This window comes from Chiloscyllium plagiosum, unplaced genomic scaffold (assembly GCF_037043375.1).
Source record: "Chiloscyllium plagiosum isolate Xiang-an unplaced genomic scaffold, Cpla_swu_hap1 HiC_scaffold_23, whole genome shotgun sequence".
Lineage (NCBI taxonomy): Eukaryota > Metazoa > Chordata > Chondrichthyes > Orectolobiformes > Hemiscylliidae > Chiloscyllium > Chiloscyllium plagiosum.
Genome location: NW_028270161.1, coordinates 5,656,884 through 5,677,706, shown reverse-complemented (window position 1 = coordinate 5,677,706; position 20,823 = coordinate 5,656,884). Strand labels below are relative to the sequence as shown.

General features: G+C 42.6%; 1 protein-coding gene across 2 annotated transcripts in view; it reads left to right on the top strand.

Annotated features, from left to right (window-relative positions):
* The first annotated feature begins 8,234 nt into the window (after nucleotides 1-8,234).
* optn (optineurin) overlaps nucleotides 8,235-20,823 on the top strand; it is a 43,190-nt gene continuing 30,601 nt past the window's right edge. Inside the window, exons 1-5 of one of the 2 annotated variants that reach the window (XM_043714168.2) lie at nucleotides 8,235-8,351; nucleotides 13,640-13,787; nucleotides 17,675-17,868; nucleotides 18,624-18,794; nucleotides 19,743-19,819. In XM_043714168.2, the coding sequence (XP_043570103.2) occupies nucleotides 8,343-8,351; nucleotides 13,640-13,787; nucleotides 17,675-17,868; nucleotides 18,624-18,794; nucleotides 19,743-19,819 (599 nt within the window). In that variant the 5' untranslated portion in view covers nucleotides 8,235-8,342. Of the gene's footprint in view, nucleotides 8,352-13,597; nucleotides 13,788-17,674; nucleotides 17,869-18,623; nucleotides 18,795-19,742; nucleotides 19,820-20,823 lie in introns of those variants that run through there. The other variant, XM_043714169.2, reaches the window with a different exon arrangement.

Sequence of the window (20,823 nt, the reverse complement as noted above, 5' to 3'; positions counted from 1 at the left end):
ACTAATGCACCTAACACTACGGGCAATTTAGCATGGCCAATTCACCTAACCAGCATATCTTTGGACTGTGGGAAGAAACCGGAGCACCCAGAGGAAGCCCACGCAGACACGGGGAGAATGTGCAAACTCCACACAGACAGTCACCCAGGGCTGGAATCGAACCCGGGTCCCTGGTGCTGTGAGGCAGCAGTACTAGCCACTGAGCCACCATGCCGCCCCTATTAACTAATAAGGAGCATCTGAAACTGCAGCAGGGGGGTTATGACAGGGTATTTTTTTTCTCATCCTTCAGCTCTAAGAGCAGAGGAGCGGCTATACTGGTAAGAGGGAACCTCCCTTTCCAGGTAACGGAGCAGATTAAGGATGAACATGGAGAGTTTATCATTCTTAAAGCCCTAATACATGGACAAGAGTATGGCAACTTGAATGTATATTGTCCTCCGGCGCCCCCTCTTAAATTTCTAATTGATTTTAATCGCCTAATAAATTCAGTGGTTAACAGGGTGTCAAAGGGCCTGGCTGGTACGCCCGCGCAGTCATAGAGATGTGCAGCATGGAAACAGTTGGTGGACATGTGTGATGAGTTGGGACAAGTGGATGTGTGGAGGCACCTCCACTCTAATGGAAGAGACTTCACGTTCTATTCCAACCCACACAAGTGCCGTACCAAATTGATGTTTTTTATGCCAACTGACGGTTTGGACAGAACATTGGCGTGCAAAATTGGGAACATAGCTATTTCCGATCATGCGGCAGTGTATCTAGATGTTAAAATCTAGGGGGGGTGGAATGGATGCACATCACTGGCGCATGGATCCATTGTTGTTAGGGGATTGCAAATTTGTTGAGTATAGCAGAAGAGAGTTCAGGGCCTTTTGGGATATCAACTCGGGTACGGCTAGTAATCTGGCAATACTTTGGGAGGCAACGAAGGCATGTTTACAAGATCTAATCATTTCATATTCGACGACTAGAAGGAGGCAGAGGGAGAAGCAGCAACGGATGCTGGAGGCCCGGCTGAAGGTAGCTGACAAGACGTATTATAATAACTCGTCATTGGTTTAGCTGCAGCGGGTCACAGCTGTCCGGGCTGCTCTCAACTCAATGCACACACAAGAAACCAAAAAAAAGGTCTCTTTTGCTAAACAAAGACTGTTTCAATTTGGAGATAAGCTTGGTAGATATCTGGCTTATTTGACTAGGAGGAAAAAAGCTTCCCCATCTATTACATCTGTTAGGCAGAAGGCTGGTACAGTTACCCGTAAATTGAAGAAGGTAATGTTAGGTTTAGGGAATACTTTACAGAGCTACATCAGTCGGAGGGCGCCAAACACAGTACAATGGGAACGCAGTCCTTTTTTGAAAATCTGGACCTCCCCAATATAAGAATGGAGCAGGCTTCCCTTTTGAATGTGCCTCTAACAGTACTGGAAGTGCAGGAAGCAATAAGGCATCTCCAGGGTGGCAAAACACCGGGACCAGATGGATTCCCAACTGAATTCTATAAGGAACTCTTAAACATGTTAGTGGAGCCACTTCTGGCGATGTATAGCTATTCTTATATACAGGATTATCTGCCACTCACTCTCAGAGAGGCTAATATCACCCTCATTTTAAAGAACATGCTTTGTATAGACCACATTTGCTGCTGAATGCAGATTTTAAAATTCTATCCAAGATGTAGGCTCTGAGGTTGGAGAAGTTCCTGTCCCATATTATAAAAGAAGACCAGACAGGTTTTGTTAAGGGCCGTAGCTCCTCCAACAATATCAGGAGAGTACTGAACACAGTACAGGTATGCCAGCAAAGATTGATCCTGGGTTTGGTGGTCTCCCTAGACGCAGAAAAAATGTTTCATCAGATGGAATAGCCGTATCTATTTCGGGTCCACAAGCACTTTGGTTTGGAGGGGTCCTTTGCCAGATGGGTAGCAGTACTGTATAATGATCCTAAGGTGGTAGTCATTACAAACGGTGCTAAGTCAGATAACTTTAACATTGGAAGAGGTACTCGACAGGGGTGTTCTTTATCACCGCTGATATTTACCTTGGCACTTGAGCCGTTAGCCAAAACTATCAGGAGGGCTCCTGAAATAGTAGTGCCAAAGGTGGGAATGGGGAGCATAAGATCACCCTATATGCTGACGATGTCCTTTTGTTTTTGGCCAATCCGGAGAAGTCTGTTCCTCGACTGATTCAAACAATTAATTCATACGGTGGTTTCTCGGGTTACAGGATCAATTTTACAAAATTGGAAGCCATGCTGGTAGGGGGATTAGTGGAGGTGCCTAATCTGAAGGATGGAATGCAGTTCCCGTTTAGATGGTCACCAAAAGGTTTGTTGTCCTTGGGAATTTTTATTACCCCTTCCTTCCACCAGCTGTATAAAGCTAACTATGTACAACCACTAGAGAGGATAAAACAGGATTTGCAGCGGTGGGAGGGGTTACCCTTATCATGGTTGGGCTGAATAGCCCTGATGAAGATGAATGTTCTTCCTCACCTGTTGTACCCCATGAGAATGCCCCCCTTGTTGTTACCTAGACAAGTGTTACGGAGGCTCAATGGTTGGCTAGAGTCCTTTATTTGGTGCTACAGGTGCCCTCTCATTAAATTCACTAAATTGAAGCTTTCGCAGGGTCAGGGAGGGATGGATCTCCCAGATTTAAAGAAATACAAATACCTGGCTAACATATGTTGGTGGCTGGGTATGGGAGAATTTGGGAGTCAATTTGGCTTGATCTTGAAGCCTCATAATTGGGCTGTCCTTTCGTTAATTTATTATTTATGGACAAGATGAAATCCGTGACCCAACAGTGTAAAAGCCCAATTATTATAAATATGGTGAGTACCTGGAGGATAATGAGGCAAGGCGAGGGCAATTGGTCTAAGACTTCGCCATTTACCCTGTTGAAGGGAGCCAAAGGATTTAAACCTGGGCCAATGGACTCCGGCTTTAAGGCATGGGAGAATAAGGGAATCTCCTGTCTGGGAGATTTATTCGAGGGGGAGGTCCTGATGTCATTTAGTCAGTTAAGTCAGAAATATGGATTGTCTAACAGGGACCTTTTCCAATACTTTCAGGTAAGGGACTGTATACAGAGGAAGGCCACGCTCCTGGCCCAATGTTACAAATCAGATGTGGAGAAAAGAGTACTCCGGTGTATGGGTGCTCTCTCAGTCAGTACTTTATATCAGCTACAGAAAGGTCGTGCTCTAGGGGACATGGAAGGACTCTGTAGGACATGGAATCAAGAGCTAGGAGAGGATATTTCATCAGAGGTATGGGAAGACGTCTGGGGAATGTAAGAAAATCTTAGTATGTAACAGAGTGCAGGCCATACAATTGAAGATCTTACATAGGGCTCATTTGGTGCGAGAGAGGCTAGCTAAGTTCAAGAGAGGAGTATCATCAGGGTGTCCCAAATGTAACATTAGTATAGGCACTCTTACACACATTGCTATTGGTCATGTTGTAAGATCCAGAGATACTGGAGTGCTATAGTAAGGGAGCTAAAGGACATCCTGGGGATTGAAATTAACGTGGATCCAATAATTCTTATTTTGGGATTGCCAAATTCGCCCTCTCTGGGGGAACACGGGAAGAAACTGTGTAACATCCTTACCCATTGCACGAGGAAGAACATTCTACTGAACTGGATGTCAGAAGAGCCACCAGGTCTTATGCGGTGGCATCGGCTAGTGATGGAGCATCTCCCCCAAGATTACCTCACAGATATGGTGCACCACAAAAGACATTTTACAAGACGAGACGTCCCTTTTTAATTTATATTGATGCAGACTTATTAATTAGGGCCGTGGTATAGCCATGGGAATCAGTATGGGTGCCCGTGGAGCCCTGGGAGGAGGAGACTGGGGGGAAAAGAATAAGGGTACTGTAGATGGTGCTCCCAGGGATGGGAGCCTCAATGGAGATGTGATGAGTGAGACAGAATAAAGTAGTGAGATATTATTTAAGTTATTTGAATTTAGTTTAAATTAGTATTTATTTAACATGCTTGTAGTTTAATTTCAGTAGATATGTCTGTTTTGGTAGAATAGTAGGTCATTCATTAACAATAGGATTGCCTTTTTTTCTGTTTTGATGATTTTTTTGTATATAGATATTTTGTAACACATTTAAAAACGTTTTCAATAAAAATATTTATTAAAAAAAAGGGAAGCAAATGCTGGCCTTGTTAGCAACACCCACACCCCATAAAAAAATAAAGAAAACTTGTTCCAACAGCCCTGGCAGCACTAAGATTCGCACTGGGCATCACCTGGACTGCAGGTAGGTCCATGAAGGTGCTCCCACGGAAACCCAGATTCCAACATGTTTCGCCAGCATTTCCCATTTTTATTCCAGGAAGGTTGGGGAGCTTTGGGCAGGGAATGGGACACTTCCTCCAAACGAAAGGAGTTCTTTCCAATCCTCCCACTTCCTCCAAACCAAAGGAGTAACCATGGGGACCTGCATGGGCCCCAGCTATGCCTGCCTCTTCGTAGGATATGTGGAACAGTCCATCTTCCGCAACTACACTGGCCCCACCTCCCACCTTTTTCTCCGCGACATCGATGACTGTATCGGCGCCGCCTCGTGCTCCCACGAGGAGGCTGAACAGTTTATCCACTTCACCAACACCTTCCACCCCGACCTCAAATTCACCTGGACAGTCTCAGATTCCTCCCTCCCCTTCCTCAACCTTTCTATTTCTATGTCAGGCGCATCTACTACAAACCGACTGACTCCCACAGCTACCTGGACTACACCTCCTTCCATCCTGCCCCCTGTAAAAACGCCATCCCATTCTCCCAATTCCTTCGACTCCGCCGCATCTGCTCCCAGGAGGACCAGTTCCAAAAACGTACAACACAGATGGCCTCCTTCTTCAAGGACCGCAATTTCCCCCCCGATGTGGTCGACGATGCCCTCCACCGCATCTCTTCCACTTCCCGCTCCTCCGCCCTTGAGCCCCGCCCCTCCAACCGCCACCAGGACAGAACCCCACTGGTCCTCACCTACCACCCCACCAATCTCCATGTACAGCGCATCATCCGCCGTCATTTCCGCCACCTCCAAACAGACCCCACTACCAAGGATATATTTCCCTCCCCTCCTCTATCAGCATTCCATAAAGACCACTCCCTCCGTGACTCCCTCGTCAGATCCACACCCCCCACCAACCCAACCTCCACTCCCGGCACCTTCCCCTGCAACCGCAGGAGGTCCAAGACTTGCGCCCACACCTCCCCCCTCACCTCCCTCCAAGGCCCCAAAGGAAACTTCCATATCCGCCACAGATTCACCTGCACCTCCACACACATCATCTATTGCATCCTTTGCACCCGATGTGGCCTCCTCTATATTGGGGAGACAGGCCGGCTACTTGCGGAGCATTTCAGAGAACACCTCTGGGACACCCGGACCAACCAACCCAACCACCCTGTGGCTCAACACTTCAACTCCCTCTCCCACTCCACCAAGGATATGCAGGTCTTTGGACTCCTCCATCGCCAGACCACAACAACACGACGGTTGGAGGAAGAGCGCCTCATCTTCAGCCTAGGAACCCTCCAACCACAAGGGATGAACTCAGATTTCACCAGTTTCCTCATTTCCCCTCCCCACACCTTGTCTCAGTCAAATCCATCGAACTCAGCACCGCCTTCCTAACCTGCAATCTTCTTCCTGACCTCTCCGCCCCCACCCCAGTCTGACCTATCACCCTCACCTTGACCTCTTTCCACCTATCACATTTCCGACGCCCCTCCCCCAAGTCCCTCCTCCCCACCTTTTATCTTAGCCTGCTGGACAAACTTTCCTCATTCCTGAAGAAGGGCTTATGCCCGAAATGTCGATTCTCCTGTTTCCTGGATGCTGCCTGACCTGCTGCGCTTTTCCAGCAACACATTTTCAGCTCTGATTCAGAAGGGTGGTGAGCTGCATGGAATATTTGTCTTCATGTCTCTATAGATAGCTGAGGCAATAGGGCGTTATCCATTGAAGGGGGGGAGGGCACTGAGGGCAGAAATAAAGTTTGAGTCCAATTTTTAGGATGTGGGCATTGTTGGCTGAGCCACAGTATATTGCCCAGAAAACAACTCTACTGAGATCAGTTATTTTTACAGAAATACCCATTGGATTTTTGGAAGAGCTTCTGTGATAAGATGTTTCATACTCCAAATGCACAATCTAAAACTCCTTCATGTTACAAAAAAAAAGACCGCAGCAAACACTGTCAAGAGCTTAGGATTCAACCATATTGCCATTGGTATGGAGTCACAGGTTTTAGATTAGATTCCCTACAGTGTGGAAACAGGCCCTTCGGGCCAACCAGTCCACACCGACCCTCTGAAGAGTAACCCACCCAGACCCATTTCCCCCTGACTAATGCACCTAACATTATAGGTAATTTAGCATGGCCAATTCACCTGACCTGCACATCTCTGGAGTGTGGGAGGAAACTGGGGCACCCGGAGGAAACACAAGCAGACACAGGGAGAATGTGCAAACTCCACACAGACAGTCACCCAAGGCAGGAATCAAGTCTGGGTCCCTGGCATTGTGATGCAGCAGTGCTAACCAGTGAGCCACTGTGCTGCCCCTGTGTAGTTCAGACTGGAAAAGGATAGTAGTTTTCTTCTCTAAAGGACAGGAGTGAACCAGATTTATTTTCCCCAACAATTGGCAATGTTTCAATAATCATCATTAGAGTCTTAAATTAATGAAGACAATCTTCTTTGAACTCCAAATATTGTTTTGTTGCCAATCGATACTACCACGCCAGCTGGGTTCCCGCAGCATTCTGTGTTTATTTCCGTTTTCCAACAAGTAGCATTTTGCATTCAAACTGTAGGGAATCTAATCTAATCTAACCTCCTGTATCCTGTTGGGAGAATTACAATACATCAAATATATATCAGTCATCATCATGTAAGGAGGGATAGGCACTTAACAGGGCAAAAGTATAGCCAGTGTGATGGGTTGAAGTGTGTCTATTTTAATGCAAGATGTATCAGGAATAAGGATGACAAACGCAGAGCATGGATCAGTACTTGGAACTATAATGTTATGGCCATTAGAGAAACTTAATATCACAGGGGCAGGACTCTTTGCTACCTTCCCCACCCTCCTCTCTGACCTATCACCTCAATCCCCACCCCCATTCACCTATTGCACTCTATGCTACTTTCCTCCCACCTCCACCCCCCTCTCATTTATCTCTCCACTCTGCAGGCACCTTGCCCCTATTCCTGATGAAGGGCTTTTGCCTGAAACGTCGATTTTCCTGCTCCTCCGATGCTGTCTGACCTGCTGTACTTTTCCAGCACCATTCTAATCTAGACTCTGGTTTCCAGCATCTGCAGTCCTTGTTTTAACCAATGCTAACCATGGAGCCACCGTGCTGCCCTTTTTGGTTGTTGGTACAGTTGCCTAGGAATAGAGCACCTGTTTGGGGAGTTTCGTGTCAGTCATGGTCAGCTCATCACATCTGATCAAAGGTGGTCAGTGCCTCGATGCTGGGAATGTTGACCTGATCAAGGACACTGGTGTTGATGTTGCTTTCTTCCCAACAAATGTGATCTTGCGCAGGCAGCATTTGATGGTACTGCTCCACTGCCTTGAGATGTCTGCTGTAGTCTGTCCATTTTTCAGAGCCATAGAGGAGGATGGGAACCACCATGGATTAGTAAACCATGGTCTCTGTGTCAGATCTGATGCTGTTGTTCTTGAACACCCTAGCAAACTGGGGGCGGTGTTGGATCTCTTCAACAAAAGCTGGTTTGCCTAACAGTTAATAAACCAAAACTAATTTAGAGCTTCTCCTCCAGAACACTTTTGCCTTCTGCCCTTACCAAGATGGCGGCGTTGAGTTCTGCTTTCGGGTCACATGGGGCCAGACCTGCCGTGACGTGACGCTCGGTGAAGCAGTGGGAGTGGGGAATGCCAGCTGGTGCGTCTGCGCATTCAGTTCCGGTTGTGAGGGGGAGGAGAGTGCCGTCTGTTGCGGCTGCGCATTGAGTTCTGGTTGTGGGGGAGAGGAGAGTACCGTGTTTGCGGCTGCGCATTGAGTTCTGGTTGTGGGGGAGCGGAGAGTGCCGTCTGTTGCGGCTGCGCATTGAGTTCTGGTTGTGGGGAAGCGGAGAGTGCCGTCTGTTGCGGCTGCGCATTGAACTCTGGTTGTGGAGGGATGGTGTAGTCTGTTGCGGCTGCGAATTGAATTCTGGTTGCGGAGAAGAGGAGAGTGCCGTGTGTTGCGGCTGCGCATTGAGTTCAGTTTGTGGCAGGGAGGCGAGTGCCGTGTATTGCGACTGCGCAGTGGTGACGGTGTTGGTGTTATGGCGGCGGTGAGTGTTGTGTTTACGGTGTGCGGGTCTTTAACATGAACAACTGCGGCATCGCGCGGGTCAGGGAAAGTACATGTCCCATTTCACTATCGAAAACAGGGAGTCTGAGCGCACCGTCCTCTTGCTTTGGGGGAGAGAGGAGCGGGAGGAGGCGCGGGCGGTTGTAGCCGGTTCGGGCGCCCCTCTCGCCGAGCGGTACAGCCGCCTGCTCCCCAGGCCCGTACCTGTTGACCTGGGAGTTAGGGTTTAACGTTGGTCAGTGCCGGGCTCTCGCTGAGGGAAGCTGGATTGGCCACTAGAGATGGGAAAGTGAAAGTGATAGTGAGTGGGGAAAGTGAAAGTGATGGTTGGTTGTTTTGAGCGAAGAACTTGGACCTGTTGATGTTTGTGACATTCCTTAATTGTCATAGTCATAGAGATGTACATCATGGAAACAGACCCTTCGGTCTAACCCATCCATGCCGACCAGATATCCCAACCCAATCTAGTCCCACCTGCCAGCACCCGGCCCATATCCCTCCAAACCCTTCCTATTCATATACCCATCCAAATGCCTCTTAAATGTTGCAATTGTACCAGCCTCCACCACTTCCTCTGGCAGCTCATTCCATACACGTACCATCCTCTGTGTGAAAATGTTGCCCCTTAGGTCTCTTTTATGTCTTTCCCCTCCCACCCTAAACCTATGCTCTCTAGTTCTGGACTCCCTGCTTCCAGGGAAAAGACTTTGTCTATTTATCCTATCCATGCCCCTCATAATTTTGTAAACCTGTATGAGGTCACCCCTCAGCCTCCGATGCTCCAGGGAAAATAGCCCCAGCCTGTTCAGCCTCTCCCAAATGCCTTGTCTCAGGTGCACTGTCAGTCCTTCAGGAGTGTCATTGTCCAATAAACCAGACTAGTAAACCTGGGAACAAGGTTGAAAAGTCACGAGTGTGTTGCTTGGAAAACACAGTAGGTCACACAGCATCCGAGGAGCAGGAGAATCGACGTTTCGGGCAAAAGCCCTTCATCAGGAATGAGGCATATGGATCGGGGGCTGAAAGATAAATGGGAAGGGGTGGGGCTGGGAGGAGGGGGAAGGTGGCTGAGAAAGTTATAGGTAGATGAAGGTGAGAGAGAATGTGATAGGTCAGAGGGGAGTGATGCACAGGTCTGGAGGGTGGTGACTGGGATAATGTGGGAGGAGGGGAAATTAGGAAGCTGTTGAAATCCAGTTTATCCCGGGCGCAACGGATGCAGTAGATGACATTGGTAGTGGTACAGGTAAATTTCTGACACATGTGGAAGGATCCACTGAAAGACTGAAGCGACTGGGCTTGTATACCCTTGAGTTTAGAAGACTGAGAGGGGATCTGATTGAGACATATAAGATTATGAAAGGATTGGACACTCTGGCAGCAGGAAACATGTTTCTGCTGATGGGTGAGTGCCGAACCAGAGGACACAGCTTAAAAATACAGGGTAGACCATTTAGGACAGAGATGAGGAGAAACTTCTTCACCCAGAGAGTGGTGGCTGTGTGGAACACTCTGCCCCAGAGGGCAGTGGAGGCCCAGTCTCTGGATTCATTTAAGGAAAGAGTTGGATGGAGCTCTCAAAGATAATGGAATCAAGGGTTATGGAGATAAGGCAAGAAGAGGATACTGATTAGGAATGATCAGCCATGATCATATTGAATGGCGGTGCAGGCTCGAAGGGCTGAATGGCCTACTCCTGCACTTATTGTCTATTGTCTATTGATCCCATGGGACCGTGGATAGGGGTGAGGGGAGTGATGTGGGCACAGGTTTTGCACTTTCTGCAGTGGCAAGGAAAGGTGTTGGCTGATGGGGATTGTGGACCTGATGAGGGAGTTGCGGAGGGAATGGTCTGGGCAGGGAAATATATATGTGGTGGTGGGGTCTGTTTGGAGGTAGCGGAGGTGACCGACGATGATGCGATGTATGCGGAGGTTGATGGGGTGAAAGGTGAGGACCGGGTGATTCTGTCCTTGTTGCTTTGGGAGGGGTGGGGTTCAAGGGCGGTGATGCATGAAGTGGAGGAGGTGCGCCTCTACCTATATCATCTACTGCATCCGTAGCACCCAATGTGGTCTCCTGTACATCGGGGAGACAGGACACCTTCTTGTGGATCGTTTCAGAGAACATCTCTGGGACATCTGCACCAAGCAACCCCACCACCTCGTGGCTGAAACCTCCCACTTCCCACTTTGTCAAGGACATGCAGATCCTGAGTCATGGCCAAACATTTATCACCTGACGTCTGGAGGAGGAGCCCCTCATATTCTGTTTTGGGACCCTGCAACCACACATTTTCCCCTCCCTCACATTATCGCAATCCTAAGCATCTAACGTGGCACCACCCTCTGGATCTGTCCATCACCTTTCCTTCACCTTCATCCATCTTCTGTGTTCTGTCACATGTGGATGTTTAAGATTCCCTAGTACTAATTTGAAGAAATGGTTATGGAATCGGATAAAGATTGGGAAGTTCTGGAAATAGTCAGGTCAGACGTCATCTGTGTGGAGAGAAACAGACTCAATATTTCAGGTCTGTGACCTGTGAAGGTTTGGATGTGTAATGAGTTTTAAACAAGGTGGAGGAAGGAAAGGAAGAGCAAAAGGGAACTCTGATAGGTGGGAGACAAAGATTAAATCGCAAAAAATGTCAGGGTTTTGTGATCTGCAATTGTTGAGCTCAATGGTGAGTCCAGAAGGATGTAAAATTTTAGATTGAAAGATGATGTACTGTTCATCGAGTTTAAATTGAGTTTTATTTGAAGAGTGTAGCTCACTGAAGTCAGAGAGGTCCGATTAAGGGAGGAATTGAAATGACAGCAACAGGAAAAGGCAGGATTATGTTTGTTGATTAAATGGAAGTGTTCCAGAAAGCGATCACTCATTTTACAATGCAAGCACAGCACTGCAAGCAAAGAATATTATGAATGAAATCACTATCTTAACTGGTAAGAGACTTTGTGGCTGTGATAGTGAGAAGATAGAAGGGAAGGAGCTACATCTGTGCTCACATGGAACGATGCCTTAAGAAGGAGAAGGGATATTTAAAAAATAGATTAGGGTGTAACTGAATGCATGGTCCCTTCAGAAGGTTGATGTTGAAATTGCAAAGATTGGTAATGACATCATGCTGGAGGTAATGGAAGTGGATGATTTGTAAACAAATGAAAGCCAAATGGTGAAAGATGAGGATTAGAGAACCTGATTGTCGTTCTGGGAGATATGGGGGGTGGGCGGGGAGGTGAGAATAGAAGTTGTGGAAGTAGAATGGCCATCACTGACGGCCCTGGCAACTACAGTGGGAGCACGTTAAGGAAGAAATACAAACCTAGTTGAGTTTTTTAATGAAGAAACTAAAACATTGATGAGGGCAGAGTGGTAGACGTTCTGCATGATAGATCACATTGGGATCAGGATGAGCTTGCCAATTGGTTACAAAATTGGCTTCATGGTAGGAGGCAGGGTTGCTTTTCTGACTGGAAGCCTGTCACCAGTTGTGTTCCACAGGGATCAGTACAGGATCCACTTTTGTCTGTTATTTACTGAAATGATTTGGATGAGAATAAAGAAGGCATGGTTGGTAAGTTTGCAGATGACAGCTTGGTGGTATAATGGACAGTGAAGAAGTTATCTAAGATTACAAAGAGATCATGATCAATTGGGTTAATGGGCACAAGAGTGGCAGAAAGAGTTTAATTTGGACAAATGAGATATTGCATATTTTTTCAGAAGATTTGTAGCTCAGGTTGAGGTTCAGGTTGTAAGTTTGCTCACTGAGCTGGAAGGTTTGTTTCCAGGCATTTCATCACCAAGTTAGCAAGCCTCCAGTGAAGCGCTGATGTAACGTCCCACTTTCTGTTTTTGTGCCTTGGTCTCTTAAGGTGGGTAATATCATTTCTGGTTCTTTTTCTCAGAGGTTGGTAGATGGGATCCGAATCAATATGTTTATTGATGGAGTTCCGGTTTGAATGCCAGGCCTGGGAATGTGGGAATTCCTATGTGCGTCTCTGTTTCGCATGTCCTTGGTTGGATGTGTTGTCCCAGTCAAAGTGGCGTCCTCCTTCGTCTGTATGTAGGGATACGATGGTGCGTCATGTCTTTTGGTGACTAGTTGGTGTTTGTGTATCCTGATGGCTAGCTTTTTGCCTGGTCTGTCCGATGTAGTGTTTGTTATAGTCCTTGCATGGTAGTTAGTTAATGACATTCATTTTGCTGGTTGTTTGTATAGGGTTCTTTAGGTTCACCAGCCGCTGTTTAAGTGTGTTGTTTGGTTTATGGGCTACCATGATGCCAAGGATTTGGAGTAGTCAGTTAGTCATTTCAGAGATGACTGTGAGGTATGGTAATGTGGCTGGAGTTTCTGGACACATCTGCTTGTTTGCGTTTGTTATTTTGGAATCGGTGGACAGTGTTTATTGGGTACCCATTTTCTTGAATAAGCTGTATAGATATTTTTCTAAAGAGCTTTGACAAAGGGTCAGTTAGACTCGAAACGTCAGCTCTTTTCTCTCCTTACAGATGCTGCCAGACTTGCTGAGATTTTCCAGCATTTTCTCTTTTTTTGGTTTCAGATTCCAGTATCCACAATAATTTGCTTTTATTAGATATTTTTCTGCTGCTACTATAGTTCCTGGGTGCTGCAGTGTGTTGTGGCCCATTTAAATAATGTCCCGATGCAGCTCTGTGGGTGTTGGGATGATTGCTTCTGTAGTTCAGTATCTGGTCTGTGTGTGTTGCTTTCTTGTAGAAGCTGGTCTGAAATTCTCCATTAACTGCATTTTGATATTGCATTTCGGTAATACAAACAAGTACAGGACTTATATAGAAACATACCCTTCAGTCCAACTCGTCCATGCCAACCAAGTTTCCTAAATTAAACTAGTGCCACTTATCTGCAATTGGCCCATGTCCCTCCAAAATTTTGCTTTTCACGTACCTATCCAAATGTTTTAAATGTTGTATCTGTACCCACATCTACCACTTCCTCTGGCAGATCATTCCACATACAAACCACCCTCTGTGGAAAAAGTTGCCCCTGAGGTCCCTTTTAAATTTTTCTCCTGTTACCTTAAAAATATGATTCTTAGTTTGTGAAAAGCGCTTTCAAATGTGAATCTTTATTACTAAATGATCAGTAAAATAGTACACATGCTAAAGCAGGAGTAATAGGTATTATACAGCATGTACATTTTTAAGTGTTTGCTTTTTTCATAGTTAGAAGAAATGATGATGTGTTCTAACCAGGTAAATAATTCTGCCCCTGGACAGATGACACAGAATTTGAATCAAGGATTACATACTGTGAATGGGAGTCCTAACATGAGTCTCAATGGCCCACAAATACTGGGATCCTTCACACCAGAAGATACCCTACAACAAATGGATGAACTGATTAAGGAGAACAATGAGTTAAAAGGTTTGGTTCCTGTCTTAGACTTAAGTAAAGCCAAAAATGTAATCTGCTGTATAATTCATTCACAAAGTTGTTTGGATTCTGATTTTGGTGATAAATTAAATTATAAAGTTTAAGTGTATATTTACATCACTTAGTAATATTTTATCACTTAACTCTCCACAGATATTATTGTGGAAACAATGTATTTTCTAGATCATATGAAGTTAAATACCCTGGATGTCCAAAAAGACATTGGGTTCAAATGAAGAGATCTTTAATATGTCACAAACTAGTGCAGAAAATAATCAACAAAGCAAATGAAATGTCAAGAGTGCAAGGATGCAGAAATTATCCTGCAGATATACTAAACCCAGGTTAGAGCCCACATGAAGCGCTATGAGGGGATCTGGACAACCTACCTTCAGAAGGACATATTGGCTTTGGAGAATGTACACGTAGCGTGGACAAGCTTGACTCCTTCATGGTGATCGTGAAATTATTGTTGATTTTTACAAAAACCCCTTTAGTTCACTAATATCCTTTTAGAGAAGAATATGTACCATCCTAACCTGGCCTGACTCCAGACCCAAGTAACTCCTAACATAATTAGGTTAACATAATTTGCTTAACATAATTAACTCTTGACATAATCAGGCACCATATATGTGTGCAAGTTTTTATTCTCATAAATACAGCTTTCTTTTAATTTTTAGCCTGTAAATTAGTTACTTTTAATTCTGGATATAAATTCCTTAGAAGTTATATTTACAAAGTGTTTGAAATACCTTTTAGCAGTGTGAAGCTGAACAGATACCCAATGCAATAAAAATAAAATCTGAAATTAAAAACTGAAAATGCTGGAGAAGCTCAGGTTTTGCAGCACACGTAGTGAAAGAAGCAGAGTTAATGCTTCGAGTTCAATATGACTCTTCTTTAGAAGAGTCATATCAGACTTGATGTTCACTGTTTCTCTCTCTACAGATGCTGCCGGACCTGCTAAAATATTAAAATGCCTTGCACTGTTGGTAATCTTCCAAGCAGCCAGACAGAGCTACCAATAACCACGGGTAATGATGAGTCACTGGGGATTTTAAATGACAGAATGAAGAAATATGATTTTAATTTTCTAAGAAGTTGAATTGATGGTGAGGGAAAAGTAACAAAAATAAATAACCTACATAATTGGCCAGAGGTGACTACTTGTTACCTAGGCTGCATTTTCAAAATATTATGTACATTATTGATCTTATGTTTTTAAACTCCTTTAGTTGATTATGCACAAATTGATATGCAGAATCCTTAAATTCATATTTTTCCACGTTTTACTTAGCCCTGGTCTCAAAACATGACTATTTGTTTCCTGTACTGTGTTTGATGATATGTTTCTATCTACATCTGTAACTTTGAAGCACATGGCCATCTACATGTTTATCGGTTCCAAAGAAGAGTCATATAACACTCAAAACAGTAACTCTGTTTTTTCCTCCATCAATGCTACTAGACTTGCTGAGTTGCCCCAGTACCTTATTTTTATTTCAGATGTTTAGAAAGCCGTTTCATAGGGTTATTTGTTAAGATAACACACTTAAATTTGGTTCCAAATTCACCACCGTTCTGGCGTGAAACTTCTACCTTTTTTTGATTTAATTAAATACCTTGGTCTATTAATTATTTGCTAAATCAAGACCATCTGTATCCGTCGGTCTTCAATCCTGTGTGGAACCACGCAATTTTTAATCATGCAGAAAAATGATGTAAAATTGAACATTTCAAAAGCCACAGTGACTCCTAAGTCTACCTCAGGAATTTATATCTTGAATATAGTTACAGCCTGTTACATATTTTTGTATCGCATGTTTATAAATTAATATAGGTGCAAGCAGTTCCTGTTGCAAATGGGTTCTGAACCTGAATCTATTTCCAAGTCAATTTGTACTCAAGTCGGAACACAATGTAGGATGATATAAAGCAGCTATTCATAAGTACAGGAAATGCTCAGTTTTTGGGTCTTCAGAATGACATCCCTGTATGGGATCATGTTTGTGAGTACGAATATTTGTAAGTCGAGCATTCATAAATCAGGGATCCCCTGTATTAGAAGTTTAGTATTTTATCTGGGTGATGCAAGTTGAGTTATTGCACTAAAATTGGAACATAAATTATATCAACTGTAGGCATTTCTATTATTGCAAACTTTGCATTATTGTCTTGAAAACATTCAATGATTATGACTTATGAAGTTGTAGAATATTTAATGAAATTGAGTTCTTCATTTTGTGAAACATCCCTTTATTGCTGGGCTTTGAGAATAGGTGCAACAGTCACATCGTTATTTAGAACTGCAAAGGTTAATTATTAGTCAGAAACTTGCTTGTTGGAACAAAATAATATTTGCATGACCCTGGAAGATATTGTTGCAGAGAAAGTTCCACACAGTAATATCTGGTACTTCCTACTTTTACAACCACAACACTTATACTAACTAAATTTGTACCTTTTACATTTTTGTTGTAATTTAAATGGCAATGCTTCTTCGGATATTTTCAGGATAATTAAATACAAAAAAAAAAATTTTTTAAAAGGAGAACTATCACTTTTGTAGTTTAGGATGCTTTTTAAAAGCACAATCTACAGATCTACATAACTAATTCTTCATGTCTATTTGAAGAGATATTAATTCAAAGCTATTTTGTTTTACATACCTGAAATACAAGTTGATCAAGAACAGTGACCCCATTTCAAATAAATTTGTAATTACAAACCCTAGCTAAGTTATTATTTATAATATGAATTCATTTCATGCAAAACATATTACCAATGCATTTTATGTACCAAAGAAAAGGGTATTTACATTAGCACTGTTCTCAACAGTGCATGTGCAGTCCATTCCTGAGTGAAGCAGTCAGCCTATTCTGCAATGTGTGTGTTTTGGCTACGTTCTCTTCTTGGGTTATTCTTTCACATTATTTCATAAACCCCCCCTGGATGTCTCCACAGATTCCAATTCAGCACCCACTCAACCAGAGTAGAAAAGCCTAAGCTGCGATTAGTATGGAGAATTTAAGATGGGTAGCACATTAATTAATCTTTTTTGCAAGGTTTGTAGCTCAGGTTGAGGTTTAGGGTATAGGTTTGCTCGCTGAGCTGTAAGTTTGATATCCAGACGTTTCATTACCTGGCTAGGTAACATCATCAGTGGTGACCTCCAAGTGAAGCGAAGCTGTTGTTTCCTGCTTTCTATTTATATGTTTGTCCTGGATGGTATCTAGATACCATCTATCAACCCTTCAGAAAGCGAACAGGAAATGACATCGCCACAAACCCCAGCAACCCCATCCAGGACAAACATATAAATAGAAAGCAGGAGACAACAGCTTCGCTTCACTTAGAGGTCGCCACTGATGATGTTACCTAGCCAGGTAATGAAACATCTGGATATCAAACTTACAGCTCAGCGAGCAAACCTACACCCTAAATTAATTAATCTATAACCCCCAAGATGCTGGTGATTTTTTGCTTGGGGCTGTTATCCAAATAGCATTATAAATCCCTCCAGACACAACTCTTTCAGTTCCCTGTTCAGCAACAGTTTTGGTTTGACAAATTGCGAAGAGAATTGTTCAAAAGAAGCTTTGCTTGAGTTAAATAAAAATTACAAAGAATGGTTTGAACCACCACCTCTATTTTAGTTGTGTTTTTATTCTAATTTTTAGTGCAGTATTTTGATGAATTGCATTATCTATATTTAGTAAACCAATTTAAAGTCAGTGTTGAGTCTGTCTATAATAAATATCCAGGTCTTGCACTACATTGTAAAAATATCCTATTAGATTAGACATGACTTGAATGACAATTCCGTATTTAATTGATTGACTTGAAAGAAAATGTGGGTGATTTTTGCCTTGCAGAAGCAATCAAGCAAACAAATCATGCAATGAAGGAACGTTATGAAGAACTTGCAACTTGGAGGGAAAAACAGAGGGAAGAAAGGGACTATATTCAGAACAAGTTTGAAGAGGCCAAAACCCGATTAACAGACCTTACTGCAGAGAATGAAATCTTGAAGAGCAAAATACAGGAATTAAATGCTGATACTACACAGGTAACCAAAGGAAGACTGAAGGTTTTCGACTTTGTGTGTACACTTATTTCATTGCACTTATGGAGGCTGAAACATTTTAATTTGTTCACCTTAAAGGGAAAAGGAGAAGAAGTGTGATTCAGTTTTTTAAAATGCTGAAAAGCAGTTGTATTCCGATGCTAAGTTTCCTTTAAAAACCTCTAATCCAGGTTCTAATTTCTGGATATATATTTGCAATCTGTGAATGCCTACACTGGACCACGGTGTTGATAAAAGAAATTAAACTGAGAAATGGAAAAATGTGCACATATGGTGAAAAGAAAGTATAGAATCACACAAATCATGATGCATTTTATCTGGAATTAGGTAATATTGGTAATAACTACTGAATTTTTTGTTGTCTAGGAGTTTTGTTCCACATTCATGACTGATTATCCACATTCAAATGTTTAAAGTCAAGCAACATTCTGGTGTTGTAAATAGGCATTAAAGATAGACTCCTGAGTGTTATTCCAACATTTACAAGACTAAATATTGACATTTGAAATACTTGCTTGATTACCCCGTAAAGATGGAAGCTTCACAATTATAATTTAAATCATTTGCCTCTTTTAAATATTGCAAATAAAACCATGACTGCACAAGCTATACTTGATTTGTCGGATGTAATAGACTTTGTAGGCACAATTTTGCTCCTCTCATTCCATTCTTTCTTGTGTTGACAAGTATTGAGTTGGATAATATTTTTTAAAACTGTACTTTTTATTTTTTGACAGGGAGTACCCAAAGGTGCAATCTCTAATGTGATGGAACAAGATATGCAGCAACTGAAAGCACTTGTTAGAAGGCTGCAGACAGAAAAAGCTGATCTGGTTGCCATGAATTCAGAGCTTCTGCTGAAATTGGGTGCCCCAATGTCTGATGATTCATTTGTTGAAATTCGAATGGTATGTGAGAAAACTAAATTTAAAAATGGAATTCCAGTGCATATTAGTTGCAGAAATTGGTTATTGTAACAGTGTTCAAATATACGTTTCAACGTTTATGCAATTCTTTAAAACAAGATGCAGTGACTTCTTCTATAATGTGATGGTTGCGTTCTTGTGAAACACTGTGTTATAGAAAATCGCATTTTGGAACAGCGCTTAGTGTTGGAGCTGTAATCATGTTACAGCTGACACACGTTTTAAACGTTTGTGCTGTAGAAATAGCATCCACCAATTCAACAACTGCACTAAAGCGAATTCATATTGACAAAACATGCATTATAATAAAAGGACAGGTAAATTATAAAATACTGGTTTGCGCAGGATCCTATCTAACTTATGAACCAAGCCTGTGCTATAGACCAAATTCAGAAAAGTTTAAAAATACTAGCAAAATACACCCATGAGGTGGAAGGAATTGTATTGTGAAGTTGCAAAATACATTCGAATTGCTGTGATTTTATAGTGTGACACACTGCTTCTTGAAAGCAGCAAGCACTAACGATCGGGATGCAAGGCAAGCAGTGGGAGGGGGAGAAACAGTGTGAGATCAGTGGAGGGTTAAGGTAGAGCAAATCAACCTACCACTCCAGTCAAGACTTCTAACCTGAGAGCACTGGTGGTCAAAGCTTAAGAACACTGATTGAAATATTGGCTGGGACATAGAACATTGCAAAGGATTAAAATTAGGGATGAAATTTAGCATTTATTGAAAGTTAGTAAAATTTTAATTAGTTGAAATTTTTCTGGAACTTTAGTTTTTTTTGTTAGCTTGTTAAAATATACCAAATTTAGAGTATGGTATTTCTGTGAGCACTTATGTACATTTAAAAATGTGTTTAACTTTGCACACTTCTGTGGTAATTATTCAATGAAATTCAAAGTCAATAATGCTGCTTAATTATGTAGGAGGCTGCTGATGATAGTGAACTAAAAGCAGCAAAGGAATTGCAATGCAAGAGTGCAGACAGCCAAGCAGTCTACACGTAAGTTATTTAATTGATTATATATTTAAAATTTGATTTAAGTTTGTATGCTATTTAAACTTTTAATTGCAACTCAACTTATTTCAAATTAAGATTTGATTACTTCCATATGTAAAATTCCATGATTCCAAATAGTATAGTGCATAGAGTATCCTTTCAAATAATGCGCTAAAGCTTTGTTGCTCAACATGTACTGCTACTCTCAAATTCAAATTGTTACCGTATACGAGTAAAATACACCAATTTAATGTTATTGCCATGATCAGTCTCTGAGAGAATGTAGTTATTCAGAAGTATAAGGCTTGCTAATTGTTGGAAGAAGAATCACAAGGCTATAGAATAAATGAAAGAATAATTTAAAAATCAAAATGTGGCACAGAATTTGGAGATCTGTCTCCACCTAACTGAAAAATGAGAGAATCACTGCTCAGTAATGAAGCGAGTTATAGAGTCATAGAAATGTATAGCGTGGAAACAGACCCTTTGCAGCTAAACCAACTCTCTTCAACTTATTCAAATGTCTGCTGAACCAGTTCAAGAAAATTAGACCAGCCACCTAGTTCAAAAATATAATAATTCATCATCAAATGTTGATCTGATACTGTTTTTGCACCAGAGATCATTGGTTAAAATATAACCATACAGTGAAGTGCGGGTCCATGTATAAGAAATAGGAGGTGTAAACCATTTAGATCTTGGAGCCTGCTGTGTCATTGAGTAACTTCATGACTGATAATCTACTTCAACCCTACCTTCCAGCATCATCCTCGTATCACTTAAGAGACAAGGAGAGGCTGTGATATTTTCTCAAAAAACCCTGCCAACTGCAACGTTATTTCCTTTAAACCAAATGCATAGGCTGAGGCTGTTTTTCCCTGGACCGATGGAGGCTGAGGTGTGACCTTACAGACGTTTATAAAATCATGAGGGGCATGGGTTGGGTGAATAGCCAGAGTCTTTTTCCTAGGTTGTGAGAGTCCAAAACTAGATGGCATAAGTTTAAG